This window comes from Onthophagus taurus, chromosome 10 (genome assembly GCF_036711975.1).
Source record: "Onthophagus taurus isolate NC chromosome 10, IU_Otau_3.0, whole genome shotgun sequence".
NCBI lineage: Eukaryota > Metazoa > Arthropoda > Insecta > Coleoptera > Scarabaeidae > Onthophagus > Onthophagus taurus.
Window position 1 is genome coordinate 9,875,700 of NC_091975.1, and position 19,806 is coordinate 9,895,505.

At 35.5% G+C, this 19,806-nt stretch overlaps 1 protein-coding gene across 1 annotated transcript; it reads left to right on the forward strand.

The window, feature by feature from the left end:
• The first annotated feature begins 25 nt into the window (after positions 1 to 25).
• Positions 26 to 15,126, forward strand: LOC111419873 (methylsterol monooxygenase 1-like). Its single transcript, XM_023052754.2, has 6 exons — positions 26 to 270; positions 321 to 508; positions 637 to 885; positions 14,365 to 14,548; positions 14,600 to 14,772; positions 14,826 to 15,126. Exons 1-6 carry the CDS (start codon positions 99 to 101, stop codon positions 15,063 to 15,065), a joined length of 1,206 nt encoding a protein of 401 aa, XP_022908522.2. The 5' UTR covers positions 26 to 98; the 3' UTR covers positions 15,066 to 15,126.
• The last annotated feature ends 4,680 nt before the right edge of the window (positions 15,127 to 19,806 follow it).

The window sequence follows — 19,806 nt, forward strand, 5'->3', positions numbered from 1 at the left end:
AAATGTTTTTAATATTGCCACAAAAATCATTCTTATCAAGAAATAAATTTTTACCGTGAAATTAAATGTTAGTTCGATTAAGTTAAGTTTCGAGCGAAATGGGATCTAACAAAAAGAAGAAAATTTCGGGGAAAATTAAAGATCCTTTAGCTGTTACGTGGAGTGAGAAATACGATGATCAAATTCAAGGGGTTTGGAAAAAAATTCCAAGATTTGTTGCTACTTTTTTAGTAACAATAGCTGTTTGTACTATGGGGTTGGCAATAAGTGGTATGTATTTCTTTTTTATTTGATTTTATTTCATTATTTAATTTTTTTAGGTGATTGGTTAAACATTTTGGTCCATTTAATGAAACAATTCAACATTGAATTCCCCGAAACTCTCAAAACTAATTCATCATTAGACAACATTTTGGAAACATTAAAATTAAAAAATTTATGGTCTTTTTGGATCGGATCGGTTATTTTTAGTTATGCAATTTATGTAATAATCGGAGGATTTTTACATGTAAGCCAACAAAACTCTTTTGTGTTTAGTTTAATATTCGTTCAATTTTCCTTGCCAAATTTTCGCATTTATTACAATTTTTTTTGTGAGTTGAGCCAAAAAAATAACACAATCTCTTGTTATTACAGTGGTATTTCTATGTGAGACAACGAGATAGACCTGAAGAATGGAAATGCCAACCAAATAAATGGATGTCACCCGAATTAGAACGACATGAGATCATCTTTGGGTCGCTAAACTTAATGGTTAATGCCAGCATTTCGGCTATAGTTGCTTGTTATATTAGTAATGGTGGATATAGTACGGTTTATTATGGATTTTCTGATTATCCTTGGTGGTGGCTAATTTTGCAAGTTCCCGTTGTTTTTATTTATCAGGTGAGAAAATGTTATTTTAAAAAAATTGAGTCAAATTTTCGTTATTTTTTGGCTCCTTTCCTAAAACTTTTGTCACAAATGATAGATTAACCTAGATAACGTAGTAAAAAGCAGGTGTTGTTTCTCACTTGAACTAATTTATCTATTTGCACCACCTCATCCAATTATTTTTATTCATTTATAATAATAATAATAATTCACTTTATTGCCCAACAAAGATCAATTACAGGACAATATTACAAGAAAAATAAAATAAGAAATAACACATGCCATAAAACAAATATAATTCACATAAACACTCTTACACTATTATTGATTGTTAGTTACTTTACACATTCTCTGCACTGGGGAGTTGGCTAAAACATTGGATCTGCAATTTCTCAAATAAAACTGATTTGTACTACGTGTAGCGCATCACGCACTCTTATTATTTTTATATAGAAACATCATGTTATATCACCATGGGTTGTTATATCAACATAATGTATTTTCCCATGGCGATTTTGTTATAGTCATAAAATAATAAATAAACTGGTAGACACACATAAAACAGTCTATCAAATACTCCATTTTTAATTTTTAATATTTTATTGTACGATTAATTAATATAGAGTTACAAATAAATATACTCTATAATTGGTGACCCCGACTATTTTCAAAAAAGAAAATATACAGGGTGATTTATAACATACGGAGCAGATTAAAAGAGCAAGTACTAGGGGCCAAACTGAAGATATTTTCTTAATAATGTTTTGACTACAACGTAATAATCACAAAGATATAGAGCATTAAAGTTGAATTAATTGCCCAGCATTTCTTACGATATACGGTATTACACTACGTTTAAATTCAAACTGCGAATATTTCGGGGTTACTTAAGCAATGCCTGATTAGCACCAATAATAAAATCTTTGTAATATGGCAATCACTCAAAAACTGGTGTTTGTTTTTTGAGAACCGCTGATACCATGTTTTTATTGCTGTCAATCCAGTTGACTTGGTTACCTAGCAACGGACATGTCATGTAATTTTAATAATCAATGTCATTTAACGTCAAAATTAGGATTTTTACTAATCAAAAAATACAATGGTAATGTACAGTAACGAAGAATACGTAGATATGCGTATTATTTATGGAGCTGCTGGAGAAAACGCTGCACACGCAAGACGTCTGTATTTAGAACGATATCCAAATCGACAGATCCCTTCTGAAAACACTTTTTTTCGGTTAATCCAGCGGGGAAGAGAGACAGGAAATTTGCAACCTAAGAAAGGTCTTGGTGGCGGTAGACTAAACAGACATGGAGTGAATGTGGAAGAAGAAATTCTAGAAATTGTGGAAGCGGATCGAAGCACGAGTACTCGTCAAATTTCTCACCAACTCGAGGTATCCCAGAATTTTGTGTGGCGTACGTTGAAAAGTAACGGTTTACACCCCTATCATTTTCAAAAGTGCAAGGACTGACTCCCGCTGACTATCCTTTGCGGTTGCAATTTTGCGAGTGGCTACTAAATCGTACCAACAGAGAAGCAGATTTTGCGGACAGTGTACTGGTAACGGATGAATGCTGTTTTACCAGAAATGGTGTTCTAAATGTTCACAATTCCCATGTGTGGTCGGACGAAAATCCACACGTTATTCGTCAAGGCTCTTTTCAACAACGATTCAGAGTGAATCTAAGGGCGGGAATTGTGAACAATACGTTAATAGGACCTTTCGAATTACCAGGAACTCTTAATGGAACTTCTTATTTACAGTTTTTACAAGAAAATCTGCCAGTACTCCTGGAAAATATTCCGCTACTTATGTGACGTGAGATGTGGTTTATGCACGACGGTTGTCCTGCACATTTTAGCCGTAATGTACGAGATTTCCTCGATAATGCTTTTCGGCAAAAATGGATTGGTCGAGGTGGACCTATTCCATGGCCACCACGTAGTCCCGATCTTAACCCATTGGACTTTTTTTTATGAGGATTCATGAAGGATAGAGTATATGCCACCGAGGTTAATACAATCGACGAACTACGACATCGCATCACTGCCGCTACAGAGGACATGCGTCCATGATTTCCACGATTATCGTTAAATTGGATTCATCGTGCGCAGTTGTGCGTCGAAATGCAAGGACAGCACTTTGAACATATGTTGATTATAATTATTATTATTATGTTATTTTCTTGTTTTAGAGATTTTGTAATTTTGCATTTAAAACATTATTATCCGTTTCATAAATTAACATCTATTATTTCTTTTCATAAATTACGTATTAAAACTAAACAATTAAATTGTCTACTTTGACAGCTCCTTCAAAAATGAGGATGGCGTTGACAAGTATTTTAATTGTTCTTTAGTGAATATCAGCGGTTCTCAAAAGTTGACGCTAACTTATTTAAAAAATTAACATGCGATATCTATGTAACTATTAAGATTTTAACAAAACATTATTAAGAGTAAAAGTACCTACCCATTTAGTCTCCTCCGTATGTTATAAATCACCCTGTATAATAATAACCATATAATAAATCTATAATAAACACCAATCGAAGAAGAATTAGAAGAAGACGAAATATACACATGGAATAAAAACGACAAGAAGAAATTTACCAGAAATACGGAATAAAGAAATCTACGACAAGAAGAATTCTGCGTTTCATAAAAGAAAAATCTACCTAAGAAAAATAAGAGAAGAAGAAACCTACTATTACAACTAATCATCATAATAACTGATTTTTGGGTGAGTGACAATTGTTTCTATTCCTCATAAGTCAGACATTATATTCTTCAAATTTCCAATCATTGATTCTTCGATACTAAACAAGGTTTCATTCAAAATGCCCGATAATAACGTTGGTGATACACAAAATTTTTCTGCAGTGCGACTTCCACCTTTTTGGGTATCAAAACCTGAAATCTGGTTTACTCAGGTGGAAGCAAAATTTTCAATTTGTAATGTGCAGAATGACAAAGCTAAGTACAATCTGGTGATTTCTAATTTATCGTTAGAAATCATTTCATCAGTTATTGATGTGATTAATAACCCACCAGACACAAACTTATATCCTTTTCTTAAAAAAACTTTAATTGATACAAAGTGAGGAGAAACGTCTGGATGATCTCCTGTCGGGTTCAGAGATGGGAAATCAAAAACCATCTGAATTCTTCCGAGGTATGATGGTTACTGCAGGTGGTTCTCAAGTTGTAAGTCAAGACTTACTTTTAAAGCTTTGGAAGAGGAGGCTTCCACACACAATTTCAGTTGCCTTACTGGCCTCTGGAAAAAGTGATCCACTTGAATTGCTAACGATGGCAGATAAAATTTGGGATTCTTTAAATTCCGGTCCTTATCCATCATTAAAAGTTTCAGAAATTACGCCTGCCCAAAATTCACATTCGACGCATGATTTTCCTTTATTAAAAGCCATCAGTGATTTAACTTCAACTTGTCAAACTTTGTTGCAAACTGTAACACAACAACACACATCTATTACATCTATTCAAAATAAAATAAATAACTTACAACAGAGTGTTGAAGATATATATTCTTTACAACGTCAGTGTTGTTCACATTGTCGTTACAATGACAATTCTTCATTTCGTTCGCGCAATCGTACTCCTTCTCGAGAACGTTCAAACATTTGCAAATTTCATAGCAGATATGGTACCAAAGCTTATAGTTGTGAAGGTACTTGGTGTAAATTCCATAATTTAATAAAAAATAAACCAAAATAATTTGTAAAAATGAATTTACAAATCTTTTAAAATCCTTTCCAAATTTAACCACTATTCCAGATTTTAATTTACCTGTTAAACATAATGTTAAACATAATATTATAACCGATTCACATCTTCCATTTTGTAGGCCGAGACGACTTGACAAAACTAAATTTGCAATCGCCAAAAGAGAATTCAATGATATGGTAGAACTCGGTATTTGTAGATCATCTTCTTCTTCTGTTTCTTCACCCTTACACATTTTACCTAAAAAAGGTTGTCAAGACTGGCGTCCTTGTGGCGACTATCGTCAGTTAAATTTAGTAACGGTACCAGACAAGATTTTAATTTGAACCTTCATGGTTGCACAATTTTTTCAAAAATCGATCTTGTACGAGCGTATCACCAGATACCAGTAGCAGAAGAAGATATCTACAAAACCGCTATCACTACCCCTTTCGGTCTCTATGAGTTCTCTAGAATGCCATTTGGGTTAAAAAACGCAGCCCAAACGTTTCAACGATTTATAAATGAAGTAACTTCCGGTTTAAGTTTCATTTTTGTCTACCTGGATGATATCCTTATTGCTAGTAAAGACAAAAATGAACATTTAATTCACCTTCGACAACTTTTTGAAAGATTAGACAGTTTTGGAATCAACATTAAACCGTCTAAATGTGTTTTTGGAGTAAGTTCAATAGATTTTTTAAGCCATATGTAGCCCAAATGTAAAATCCGGGCTAAGTGCAAAAAATGAAGTTTTGAGATAAATGATAAAAACTTCCTAGGAACATATTCTGCTTAAATATTTAACTTAACTTCACCTGTCATCAGTAAAGGGCTTCACTTTGTACATACCTATGAAATTTGAACTAAGAATACCAACATGCCTATTTTATATGTAAACTTTTATTTAAGAAATTATGAAAAGGGCTATGTGCCAATACTTTTTTGGTAAAAAGTGGGCTAAGATACCAGTTTAAAGTTCGGTGTAATGATAACTGAAGTGACTGAACTGTATGAATATAACACTTTATTTCATTGTTTGAATGGTGTTTTGGTGAAGGGGGGTCAAATTTTTGGAGTAGGTGGATGGTGGAAGGGTCTACGGGTCAATTTTGTGCAGAACAGCAAAGAACAGGAAAATAAGAGTTTTTAGGCTAGATAATAATAATAATAAATCAATGTTTTATAAGTTTAGTATTATATTGAAGTAATACGTACAAGTTATCTTAATTAATGCAGTAAGAGTTAAGAACAAGATACTGTAGAAAATATCAAAAATATAAACAAACTTAAACATAAAAAATAACCGAAGTAAGACCAACTAAAAATTGTACTGTTTGAAGTGTCTTTTATGCCGTTAACTCCCTACAAAACTGTTTATTTTCTTCTTTAAGGTATGGTATCATTTTCTTCAAATCTGCTTTCTTTTCATTGTTCAGTCGCGTTGTCATCTCCAGCTGAGGTAGATTCATACCTACAATATGGTTCTTTGTGATATTCTTTTTGAACACATTCGTAATCTTCCATGGTTCAAGATCACTAAAGGTTTTTTTTATACATACTCTGCCGGGGTTGTCTTTTGATACTTTAATCCAAACTACTTTTGATATTTCTAACTGCGTAGTGTTAAGATAAAGTTGGGCTAGCTTGGCAAAGTTGAAAAAGTCCTCTTCCTGCATCATGGTTGTTTCAAACGAATTCTTATCACATGCGTTGCAAATAACTCTGCAAAGGTCCATTGGCACTTCACACTTGGCTTTCTTTCTTTTTTTCTCTATGATTGCAAAATCACGGTCACAACTAAGATATGAGTGGCCTGACACGACAAACTTATGCTGGATCTCGTCAGCATAGCCATTACATACTAGATAAATCCATAAAAATACAATCATTTTATTTTTATTTTGTCCGCAGCAGTTGTCACTCCAAATTACAAACTGTTTCTTGTGAGTAATATTACTTTTTATACCTTTGAGGACGCAACTTGCGATTTCATTTCCTCCACGACCACTGATACCCTCGTGCCATAAAAACATTAAGCCTTTATTATTATCAACCTTGTGTATACATAAGTTGTAGCACGAAAGTTGACGCAAATAGTACATTTGACAATGCGTTAACGCAGGTAACGACAGAACTTTTTCTAAGTCTATTGCCATTGTACACATATTACTCGTAGGAGTTTGAGACTCCTGATGGTCATTTTTCATAGCTGTGCGTGCGCTTTCCGCTTTACGATGATGCAATTCCAGCGAGGCGGGATTTTTTACTCTGTTTACGGAGTCATTCATTATTTTACTGTGAAGAAGGTCACATGTATTACATGTATCTTGTCTGGGGCGATGAAACCTAAGTTTTGGGAATTTTTGTCGAACTATTCTTTTGAAGTAACCGTACTTGACTGTAGTCGTCGGGTTACGTTCCACGAAAGACGCATGCAGCTTGTTGTAATTTAAATCTGGGCTCAAATACAAATTTGAACTTTTAGCCCTAGTATAATGGCTCTCTTCTTTGGGCAAAGCAGCAATGTGCTCAATAATGAGCCTTTCATCTTCTGCTGAATACTTTCTCTCTCTAATTTTGCTTCCCCTCCGCTCAATGTAAGTAACGTCCCCACGCTTTATCGCCTTAGCGAGAGTTTCGACCCTACGCTTTGTAATACCAAAAACATCGAGAAACGTTTTCTTGCAAACTTGCTTACAAACACCTTTGCCATCTGGGATAGTAAAAAAGACAGATGCCTGGCGTCTACTTGCTGTAGGATCCGCATATGAACCATAGCGCCTGCGCTTAACACTGAAAACAGATATCAGCCCCATTAAGTAGGAATTTTGTTTAACATTATCTCCCAGTTGATAAAACTTATTGAACAGACTGAGTTTTTGATCATGCCCGATATTTTTTTAGGCCAAGCTTTAGATAACTTTCCAAATATGTGCAAACTAACAAACTTACCTCTTCGCCTGGTGGTTGTTTTTCAGGTAATCTTCCACAGGATCTTTGATTCTTATTAAATTGTGCTAGCCTCCCTTCACCTTTCTTCCTACGTTTTTTAGTTAAATCAGTTGTTTCCATATTTATAAAACCCACAAAATAACACTAATCACAAGCACTGATCACCAAACATAACCTTTAACAACTCAGAGAGTAACAAGACACATAGCCCGTTTTTTACCAAACAGCTGGTGCTTCATAGCACACCACGCATCATAGCGGATTTTTTAAAAACTAGTTCCACAACAAACTAATGATAGCCCACTTTATACGGAATTGCATTTGGTACATTGCACGTATTTCACAACCTAACGCGAAAATGAATTATTTGGCACTTCGCCCGGATTTTACATTCAGTCTACATATATCTTCCAAAGGGTCTCGTCCAACTCAATCAAAAATTGAAGCAATAAATAATTTTCCTCAACCTCAAAATCTGAAAGAACTCCAAAGATTTCTTGGAATGATCAATTTCTATCACAGATTTGTACCCAATTTTTCTGAAATTCTTGGACCCTTGCATTCTCTTTCGACCACACTTTGCAAAAATAATCAGAAGCAAATTACTGTGTGGACAGACGAGCACACCAACTCTTTTTCACGTGCTAAAGATCTATTATCTCAGTCCGTATATATCGCGCATCCGAATCCTTCAGCCAATTTGACATTAACAACAGATGCCTCTAATACAGGTATGGGTGCAGTTCTGTCTCAGGCTATTAATAATACGACCCAACCCGTTGCTTTCTTTTCAAAAAAGTTATCACCTAGTCAAATAAATTACTCAACTTTTGATTTAGCTATTTATTCATCTATTAAATATTTCAAACATTTTTTATACGGCAACCAATTTACAATTTACACTGATCACAAACCATTAGTTAATTCCATTCATTCCAAATCAGATAAAACGCCAAGACAAACACGTTATCTTCATTATATATCTCAATTCACTTCAGACATCAGGTATATTAAAGGCGATTCTAACATTATTGCAGACACAATGTCACGCATTAATATAGAATCCCTCAATTTTTCTTATCCTCATTTAAAAGAGATTAAACATGCCCAATCTACAGATCTTCAGTTACAACATCTCTTACAAGCCCAATCGCGAGGTAATACTAATTTTACACTCGTTGAAGAAAAATCAGTTTTTCCTGATATAACTCTTTGGTGTGATGTCTCAACATCCATTCCTAAAATTTATATTCCCGAAAAATTTCGCAAACAAATTTTCCTAAAATTTCACAATATTTCACATCTTGGTATACGTGCAACTCGTTATTTATTAAAGATGCGTTTCTTTTGGCCCCACATGAGTAATAGTATATTATTCAACAAGCGTATAATGGCGGCTGTTACCCACGAAGAAGAAGTTGCAACACGAGCGAGCGAAGCGAGCGAGTGTTGTAATCTGAGTGGGTAACATCCATTATACGCAAGTTGAATACTATACTTTATCTACAACTATTTAATTTTGAAAAAAAAATCAAAAAAACGAAAAAAAAATAAACTTGATAGACATTTCAGACATAACCTCAATATAAGAAAGCTGTCATTTCTGTTAATATTTTATTTTTTGATTAGTAGGCAGTGTCAGAAGTGTGGAATAATGGCCTCATTATTCAACACTTTGTCTGTCATGGGTAATGAGTGTCATTACCCGTCAAAAATCAATTGTATAACGAATAGATAATTCAATAGTTGTAGATAAAGACATTTATCTTTGGACTAGATCATGTATACCATGTCAAAAAACTAAAATTAATAAATATACAAAATCTCCTATAGAGCATATAAATGTTCCACAAGGAAGATTTCAACATATACATATAGATCTTGTTGGACCTCTTACTCCTTCTTCTGGTTATTCATATATTTTAACTGTTATTGAACGTTTTACTCGATGGCCAGAAGCTTTTCCGGTTATAGACACTTCAGCAAGCACCATAGCAAATACACTTTTTCAAAATTACGTTTCACGATTTGGTATTCCGCACACAATTACTCATGACAAAGGGCGACAATTTGAATCTCAACTTTTTTCACACTTCAATACATATTGATCATTTACAACCAGCATTCTTGTTGAATGAAACCTTGCATGATATTAATACTGTTAAAGAAAATCCTAAAAAAGTAAAATTTTCCTTTTCATAATTTAATCAAATACTTATTATTTCAATGTATATAATGTCTTTCTTGTGCAGAGTAAAGACAATTGTTACCACCCTCCATGGATTTCCTTTTCTTCTTCGTTCTTTTTATTTCCATGTTTGAAACATCGTCATTAATTTAAATTTTTAATTTTTATTGAAGGGGGGAATAATTGTAGTGCATCACGCACTCTTATTATTTTTATTATATTGTTGTTATATTAACATAATGTATTTTCCCATGGCGATTTTGTTATAGTCATAAAATAATAAATAAACTGGTAGACACACATAAAACAGTCTATCAAATACTCCATTTTTAATTTTTAATATTTTATTGTACGATTAATTAATATAGAGTTACAAATAAATATACTCTTCTATGCTACGTGTTGCACGCGTAGGCACCGCGAAAATGATCCGCGACAACAACCAACCACAATCCAATTCACCTTGCACTAACTTCTGCAAAAACTTGATGCACTGGTCATCTCTTCTTACGTCTAGTGCAGAAAAGTTGTGACGCCGCAGCAGGGATGCGTAATCCATTCCACGATCCGGGTATGATCCGTCCAGGCGTAGAAACAAATATTTGAGAAATCCCCTCTGAATTCTCTCCAATATAAGTCTTTGACACACATAATGTGGCGACCAAATTACAGAGCCATATTCCAATTTGGACAATACAAAGGTCGATATCAGAAAAAGCACGTGAGGTGCGCAAAACGAAACCAAGCATCCTCGCTGCAGAAGATGCAATATTTTCGATGTGAGGTACAAAAGACAATTTGCGGTCAAAAGTTACTCCCAGATCCTTGATTGTAGATAGTTTCTCAAGAAGAACACCTTCTATATAATAAGAAGATGGAAGAGGAAACAGCTTGCGTGTAAAACTAACCGCACCGCACTTATTAGCATTAATCTTTAGCTGATAACGGTTACACCATTCCACCAAGACGTCCAAATCCGACTGAAGACTGACAACATCACATTCCGCAAAAATAGGTCGGAATAGTTTCAGATCATCCGCATAAGCTAGTACGCTTGATGAAAATTTGTCTAGAAGGTCATTCAAGAAGATAACAAATAGTAGATTTGAGCCCTGAGGAACACCAGACCTAGCCGTAAACTCCATAGACGCATAACCGTTGTAGTACACATAATTTATACGACCCGATAGGTAAGAGGCAAATAATTTCATAAACTTAGGAGATAAGCCAAAAGCACCAAGTTTATACAAGAGGACGTCATGATGAATCATGTCGAATGCTTTAGAAAAATTTACCTGACCGCCCCTATCCAAAGATTCACAAATTACTTCAGTAACCACCGCGAGGTTGGTAATGGTCGAACGACGCTTGATAAATCCATGTTGATATGGTGACACGAATGACTGAACCTGTGGATAAATCATCCTGTAAATACACTGTTGGAAATAATTCACGAGCACACCCTGTATAATCTGAACGTGTGTGTCTAGCGCAATAAAATTTGGTATGGAAGTAGTACTAAAGTAGTGTAACTTACTCTCACATGGAGGGCGGCATAACTCTGCTGGGAGGAGAAACATCAATAGCGAGAGTATCCCCCGTGACCTTCGCGTATCATCGCTACACGACGTGGCATGGAGTCTATAAGTCGCTGTATTGTAGCGAGAGGGATGGCCAACCATGCCACCTCAACTCACCTCCATAGCTCCTCAACGTTAGCCAAGGAAGCCGGATAACGTAGAAGTCTCCGACCGGTCATGTCCCAAACATGTTCGATCGCATTCAGATGCGGAAACCGAGCTAGCCATGGAAGCATTCGTATATGGTGCTCTTCCACAAAGGTCTGTACAACACGCCCGATGTGCTGTCGTACGTTGTCGTGCATGTATAGCAGACCAGGGAGCCGCCGAACGTAGGGAAGCACAACGGACCGTAGCACCTCATCTACGTATCGTTAACCCGTCATGGTCTGCTATACACGCAGCAGACGTGTACGTCCACCATATGTAATCGCACCCCATACCATAATGCTTGGTTGTCGGTGGATAGGGCGTTCTTGCACATACTGCTCGAGTAGACGATCACCACGGCTCCGATGAACTAAAATTCGCGTATCACCGGTGCTCAATTCGAATTTTGATTCGTCGGAAAACAAAATGTCCCTCTACTCGGCAACCTACTAATGCCTAGCGTCGACCCACTCGTGACGTATGCTGCGGTGCTCGGGTGTTACTGGAATCCGCTGTATCGCACGACGCGCTCGCAGTCCACTATCTACCAAACTACGCGAACTGTACGGCGGACAGTTCGCGTAGTGAGTGCGCCTTCCTATGCCGGTGGCAAAACAGCTCCAAGTTGTCTTGAGGAGGACACACACGACGCTAAAGCGCTGAGCACAAGAGCGCGATCCTCGTGTGCTGGGGACGCGCAGGGCCGTCCCGGCCGCGGCTGAAGGTACCTATGTCCTACCTCAGACCATTCTCGCCATGCCCGTTGCAATGCCGATAAATTTACTGACGGCAAATGATGGTTTGCCGAACTTTCCGTCTTTGGGTGGTCGAGCCAACTTTCCTGGCATGTATGATAAACTACTTTACACGGATTGGTCTTTTCTAAATGTGGAGGTTAATGCGGATGATGCTTTGCGAGCTTTTTATAAAAAGTTGTATGAGATTTTGGATTTATTTGTTCCTAATAGATTGAGTCGTGGATCCTCATACCCTATTTGGTACACCCCAGAAATTAAGCGGCTATTAAAGTTGAAAGAGTATTATAGGAGGAAGTGGAGGAGAAGCAATAGTGCTTTCTATTCAGCGGAATATAAAAGACTGAGATGTTTGACTAAACAGAAAATCTCTGATGCGTATACTTCCTTTACTATTAGTGCTTAACAATCGCTTAGTTCTGATCCCCGTAACTTTTGGAATTATATAAGACAGAAAACAACGACCTCTCGACTTCCTGGAAAAATGATAAGTCCACCTACACTGATCCTGAAAAAATAGTTAATGCTTTTGCAGATCAATTCTCTGGAGTATATTCTGGTGTCTCTGCTTATAACATGGTTAATGTACACTCTACGTATCCTCCAGTATTTGTTGCCGATGTCACCGAAGAAGAGGTTCTTCATTTCCTAAAAAGGTTACCTAATAAATTTACTGCTGGTGATGATGATCTTCCTGCATTTTTCATTCGTGATTACTGTGCAGTTTTTGCAGTTCCGCTTCATTTAATAATTAACTTATCCTTAAGCACTTGCTCGTTTCCTAAACTTTGGAAGCGCTCACGCATTGTTCCTGTATGTCAAGCATGGCCAACGTACCAACATTACTGATTATCGACCAATATCGTTATTGTCCAATTTCGCTAAGGTATTTAAACGGATTACACTGTTGGAAATAATTCACGAGCACACCCTGTATAATCTGAACGCGTGAAGATAAGTCCATAATATTTGCGGAGCACAAACGTTTACTGTAGACGAGTTTATTCAGGGAGTTTCGAGTTGTTCCGTCGCGGCATTGTTGTCTGAAGCCACCCTTCCAAGTGGAACATTCCATCGCTATGGAGACCGAAGTGGATGGAAAATACCAGTCGTTTTTAGTGTGGTGTGAGGAACCACATTGTTATCGTACTCTGTGCGCAATGGATGGGCGATCGCGTTACTTAAGCGAGTTTGAGCGAGGAATGTTTGTGGGTATGCACATTGAGGGTGTATCGTTCTGTGAAATTGCGCGTCGTCTCGAGCGATCCACATTTAGAAAAGACCAATCCGTGTAAAGTAGTTTATCATACATGCCAGGAAAGTTGGCTCGACCACCCAAAGACGGAAAGTTCGGCAAACCATCATTTGCCGTCAGTAAATTCATTGTAATATCTAAGGCAGGATGGTACTGATCCTCGTAGACGAAGGGACAATCATCATGAACAAGATCAAACTGATGGTCAGTATTTGTCAGAACCAAATCCAATAGACGATTGTCACAGTTCAGTACATGATTGAGTTGGCGAAAGTCTAGAAAATCACAAAAGTTACGAAATAACTCCGTTTTTCCACATTTGGTTGACATACCAGGTGCCTTAATATATTCAGGCAAATTAAAATCACCAAGGATAAGGACAGGATAATTCAAAACTTTATGTTCTAGGGCGTCCAAGAAACATTGTAAATCAAGTTGCGGATTATCAGGAGGTATGTACAACACCACGATATATAAGGTCACAGACCATAAAGAGCACTTGTAAATCAACACATCGACAAGTGGTACTAAAGCCTGAATCAACCAGCTCAACATCATGATGACTAGCTACAGCAAGCAGAACTCCACCACCTCTGTTATGTCCAACCAAATCAAGCTTACGATCAGCTCGTACGACTCTGTACTTATCCACGAATAATTCATTAGATCCAAGATCCGAATTTAAATTAGTTTCCGATAGAGCAATCAAATCATAGGTACAATCAGAACAATTAACATAAAATTCACGCGTTTTTGTACGAAGACCATTAACATTTTGATGGTATACATGAACGGATTGATACATTTTGTTGGGCAAAATCAGTTTTCCGAAGCCTTGACAATTGAGAAATTTAATTTCAATTAATTTTGTTTTAGGATTATGCAACTTATTGGCTCCACCGCATTTACCACACTCCATTTTTATACAAAAACTTCCACAAAATGCACCATAAATATAAACAACCAACAGCGTGGTCCGTCACGGCGATTCATCCCGTTGAAAGTAGTCATATTCAATTAACATTGATGATTCCAATTTTTGTTATTCCAGTCCATTGGGGTATTTTGTATTAAAATGAATTAATCTCCCAACTTTACCATTTAATTTTAGCTTCTTTTTACGCCTGTGCGCTTTACGCTTATTACCACGGAATAATTGATCATTCAGGTATTAATTTCAAAGCATTTTGGTGGCAACCTTGGCAACCTGACGCTATTTTCCACGATAATCACCACCAATATTTCCATGTTAATTTTGCGTTCAACATCTATTTTTGGGATATTGTAAGTAAATCTAAATCTTAATATAAAATTATTTAAAAAATAATTTATTATAGCTACATGGAACGTATAGAAGAAAAGATCGCCTTTACACTGAAGATACTTATTACGGACAAGGAAAAGCGCTAAACGAAGCGACCGCATCGGAAATCAAAGCCGATTTACAAGAAAGAAAGTCCGAAAATCCTTTGGCTTATCGAGGGAATAAATTGGAGTTTGATTTGAACGAGAAAGATTTAAAATTGGAGTTGAATGGAACGTACAAAAAGTTGAGAAAGAACAAAAAATATTATTAAGATAATTTTTGTAAATATTTATTAAATTTGGTTTTAATAAATAAATAATTTTCGTAATTTATTTAAAAACACCATTTAGGCTAACTAATCTATTGGCAGGTTTTAGTAGTTTGCGTTTACTTTCAAGGTGATTAATGAACCTGTCGAAAAGTTGATCTAAATTTAGCGCAAATCTATTTTGGATAGGTGCAAAAATAAATTTAAATTAACTTACATCGAAATGAGACAAAGACAATTTTATCGTAAAACAAAGCTTCTTTTCGAGCGAACCAACATCACCTTGTTTATAAACGTCGTAAATACTTCGCATTTTAAAATTTACGCATTTAGACTCTTCCAAGAAATCTAAAAATATAACCAGAATATTTCTTTTTTTTTTGATTTACGATTCGAATTGAGATTTATATTTATAGATAAGTCGATAAAATCCTTTGCTGTTTCTAAATTAATATACAGGGTGTCCCGCAACGATTGTACAATACTGCATCAGCGTATTCTCTGATCGAAAACAGACAAGAAAAGTCTAATAAACATAGGTCCGAAAATGGACCAATTTCGAGATATTCAAAGTTTTAGTTTCATAAGCTGACCTATTGTAAACATCATTAATTCTAACGATTTAGATGCAGTAATTATATGATTACCATCGTTATGATGAAGTTTAATAAATAATAAGATAATATTAAGTTCATTAATAATTTAACAAAACAAGTAACAAAGATTGTCGAAGAAAATCGTTCAACCAGCATAAAAACAACGAATATTTAACAAATTGGAAAAGATTCATGTCATAATAAATGTTCAATATGCGCACCATTTACTTCTAAACACAAACGGATACGTTTTCTAAATGAACTTCTAATGCGTTCAAAGATACCAGGAATTTGTTTTATTGTGTCAAATGCGTTACTAATTTTATTCTTCAAATCCTGCACATTTTGAACGTCTTCAGAATAAACAATTTGTTTTAAATGTCCCCAAAACCAAAAATCTAACGGATTTAAATCTGGTGAATCCTCCTCGGCCAATCCACTTATTGCCAAATCTGTTATTTAAGTATGCTCGAGTAGCGCGTGCATAATCGTGCATAAAGTAGCAATCTTCTAGAATTTGTTGAGGTAATTCATCAAATGCCTCTGTAAGGTCATTTTGTAAAAAATGTATGTAGGCATCGGCTGTCAATCTCTTTGGAAGAAAAAATGGACCTAATAACTAATCACCTATAACTCCAGCCCATACATTAACACTGAATCGCCACTGATGATGAGTTTCTAGTATTGCATGGGGATTTTCATCGCTCCAAACGTGCGCATTATGAATATTAAAAATTCCGCTTTGAGTAAATGTTGCTTCATCCGTAAATACAATGTTTATGGGAAAGTCGACGTTTACTACCTCTTCCTGTATGGCCCACCTACAAAAAATCTCTCTTTTTTCGCCATCATTTTCTGTTAGAGCTTGAACAGTGTTGTAATGATAAGGATAAAGCAACTGCTCCCTTAAAATGCGGTGAACGGTTGTTTTGTTAATGTTTTCTTGTGCAGAAATTCTTCTAATGCTGGTTGAGGCATCTTCATCGACTCTTCTCAAAACTGCTTCTTCTAATTCTACCGGCCTTGTGTAATGTCTCTCCGTGGAATGGCTGTGGGTTACGCTTCCCGTTTCTTTTAATTTGAGAAATAGTCTGCTAAAGGTGTGACTATTAGGCAATCGTCTGTTCGGGAACCTTTGCGCCATCAGCTAGTCCGTAACAATACACCATATCCGCCATCTCTTCCTTGGAGTAATTAATAGGAGCCATACTTAATAGTTTTATTAAATTAAATAGTAAAATAATAATTTTTTTTTGATTGGACAACTTATCGTAATCATAGTAACGACTTAATTATTATAAAAACAAATTTAAATTCATGATGTTAACAAATCAACTTATGAAACTAAATCTTTGAATATCTCGAAAATGGTCCATTTTCGGACCTATGTTTATTAGGCTTTTTTTGTTTATTTTTGATCATAGAATACGTTTTGTACAATCGTTGCGGGACACCCTGTATATTATATTTTTTGTTCCAGATTATTCAATCACCATTGCAACCTAAGCAAATATAGGATAGCAAAAAATAAAAACTAACCAACCGGCGCACAATGTTGATTCAACCTTAATTACTTTCAACCCATTAAAACTACCACTAATACAGTATTATTACCTGCAATGGATTTATTATATTTATGATCAACCTGTCGTGTAAGTCACGTCAAAATTGACTATTAATAGCACTAGACGTAATTAGTTACCTGAATTATATCAGTAATTATTCGGTTTGAGGACAACTTTAAAAAGTTCTGAAATATGGAAGGAAATGAGCCAGGTATGTGCTATTAATATATCATCTATTTTTATCTGCATTCATACGATTAGAGTAAATAATAGGTTTTGAAAGTAATGCATAATTTTTGTTTGTTTTCCTATATTTGTCATATTCAGAAAAGGAAAAGTTACACTTCCAAGTGTTTCTAAGTGCCGAATTTTACACTATTTATTAGCCTAGAATGTGGTTTGTTTGGTAGAAAGTAATTTACGTTCGACTTGACATTTTAGAAATATTTCAACAACTGCATTACAAAATCATTTTCCTTCCATATTGTAAATTGAATTGGATTTTTTCTCGCAGGACCATCGGGATTTAAAACAGCATTACGGAAAACTGGAATATGTGGAAAACATTTTGCGAAATAAAGAAAATTATACAGTGGATGAAACTAAAGTATTCAAGCAGAAAATGTCATTATTTAAAAGCCAGTTTCAAGCAAAATGGTCGGATGCGTCAAAGAACCATCAAAAATTTCTTAAAAAATACAATGTGTTTCTGAAGGGCGAAACCTGGACGTCCGATTATATCTTTCAATGAATCAAGTGATCAACACTGCGGAAAAATGTAACATGTGAAGAGCTTGTTTTTGCAACCAAAACCAAATTAAGATCCTGTGGTAAAAGTGATGCTGCAAAAGTTCTGCAACAACTTATCGAATCTCCGAAACAGGCAACAAAGTACAAAAAAGCTTATGATAAAGACCATGAAGCTAATATAGCGATATTGCACCGAGACCTCGATATTGCAATAAGAATAAGATTTATTAAAAAAACCACTGATATTATAAAAAAGGAAATTGAGTATACTGATAATAAAATGAAAGAATTGAAGCTCACCCCTGTTTCAGGTTTTATTGTAAAACATTGTATAATGTTTACAATGGTTGATGGTAAAGTTTGTAATGCTGCTATAGGAACTAAATCATCATTGAAGTGCTAAATGCGACTTCAAAGCAGTTCAATAATTTAGAAAGAGAAGCCGAAAATAATAAAAACTCGTACAAATTTGGACTTTCTATTCTACACGCTAGAATAAGATTTCTGGAAACCCGTTTGGCAACAAAAATTAAGCGTTGACGAAAATTCAAAAAAAAACTAAAACGGAAATGGGCATCTTAATTGATATACCTACACCCGGATATGGAAATAGCAATGATGGTAACACTAGCAGGCGATTTTTCAGTAATCCGAAGCAATCAGCTATTCTCTAATTTACCGCCTAAAAGTTATTTTAGAAACTATTTCAAATGGGCATAAAATTGACATTAAAAAATTTAAAGAGTATACTTTGGACATGGCAAAAATTTATGTAGAGAAGTTTACACTATATAAAATTCTAATGCATGGTCCCGAAATTATTAAAAATGCACTTTGCCCATTAGGCAATTATCGGAAGAAGCACGATATTATTAACAGATTATTGCTGATTTCAGATCCACTTTTATCAAGTATTAGATCGAAAACTAACAAGAACACAAAACCTTTTTCTAAAGAATGCATTGAACTGTTACTTCCAGGGGAAATACAAAGAAACAGAAGACGAAAACAGAAATTCATGAAACGAAGAATTATATTCATGTTGAGTTATATACAGGATGTCTCGAAACTCAACGTCAAGCGGGTACCGGATGAGAGGCCAACTCATACCTGTTCTGGTAAAAATGAGAAAAAAATTCCATGTCTGTTAGTTAAGTGGTAATAGACATACTTTTCAAAATGTTAAAAATCGGTCCCGTACATCATATCTTTAGGCAATTTAATTGTGATTTTTTTAATAATCTATTCCTTGCGAACCATGCTACTGTAGAAGTTAGAAATCAAATAACAAAAGTCGTTAGTTTTGCAAAAAAATATATTAATTTGATTGAGTTAAGGTTGAAAGAATTTATGTTTATCAAGTTTGACACACGATTTCTAAAAAAAGAAGTGTTGTCATAATAGTTATTTATGTACCAAGTCGGAAAAGTGATGCTTTATCGAACGAGTCTGAGTTTGCAAGTCGAGCGAGCGAAGCGAGCGAGGCGAGTAAACAGGCGAGTTCATCAAAGGTCGGTAGTATAGTGGAGAGGGAAGTGCGCTTTCATACAGAAGGTACCGGGTTCAAATCCAGCTGTTCAATGTCATTTTTTTCAAATTGACAGCAATTAGCGGCAGGTAAAGTACTTTGTCTGCCGCATATGCGGCAGGTAAAGTACTTTGTCTGCCGCTAAATGCACAGTTTACTAGATAGTAGCACAAAGTGTCACTTTACTGCCGCAAATGGATAGCATAAAGTATTGTTTTGCTGCCGGTTGGCGATAAAGTACTTTGTCTGCCGCTAAATGAACAGTTTACTAGATAGTAGCACAAAGTGTCACTTTACTGCCGCAA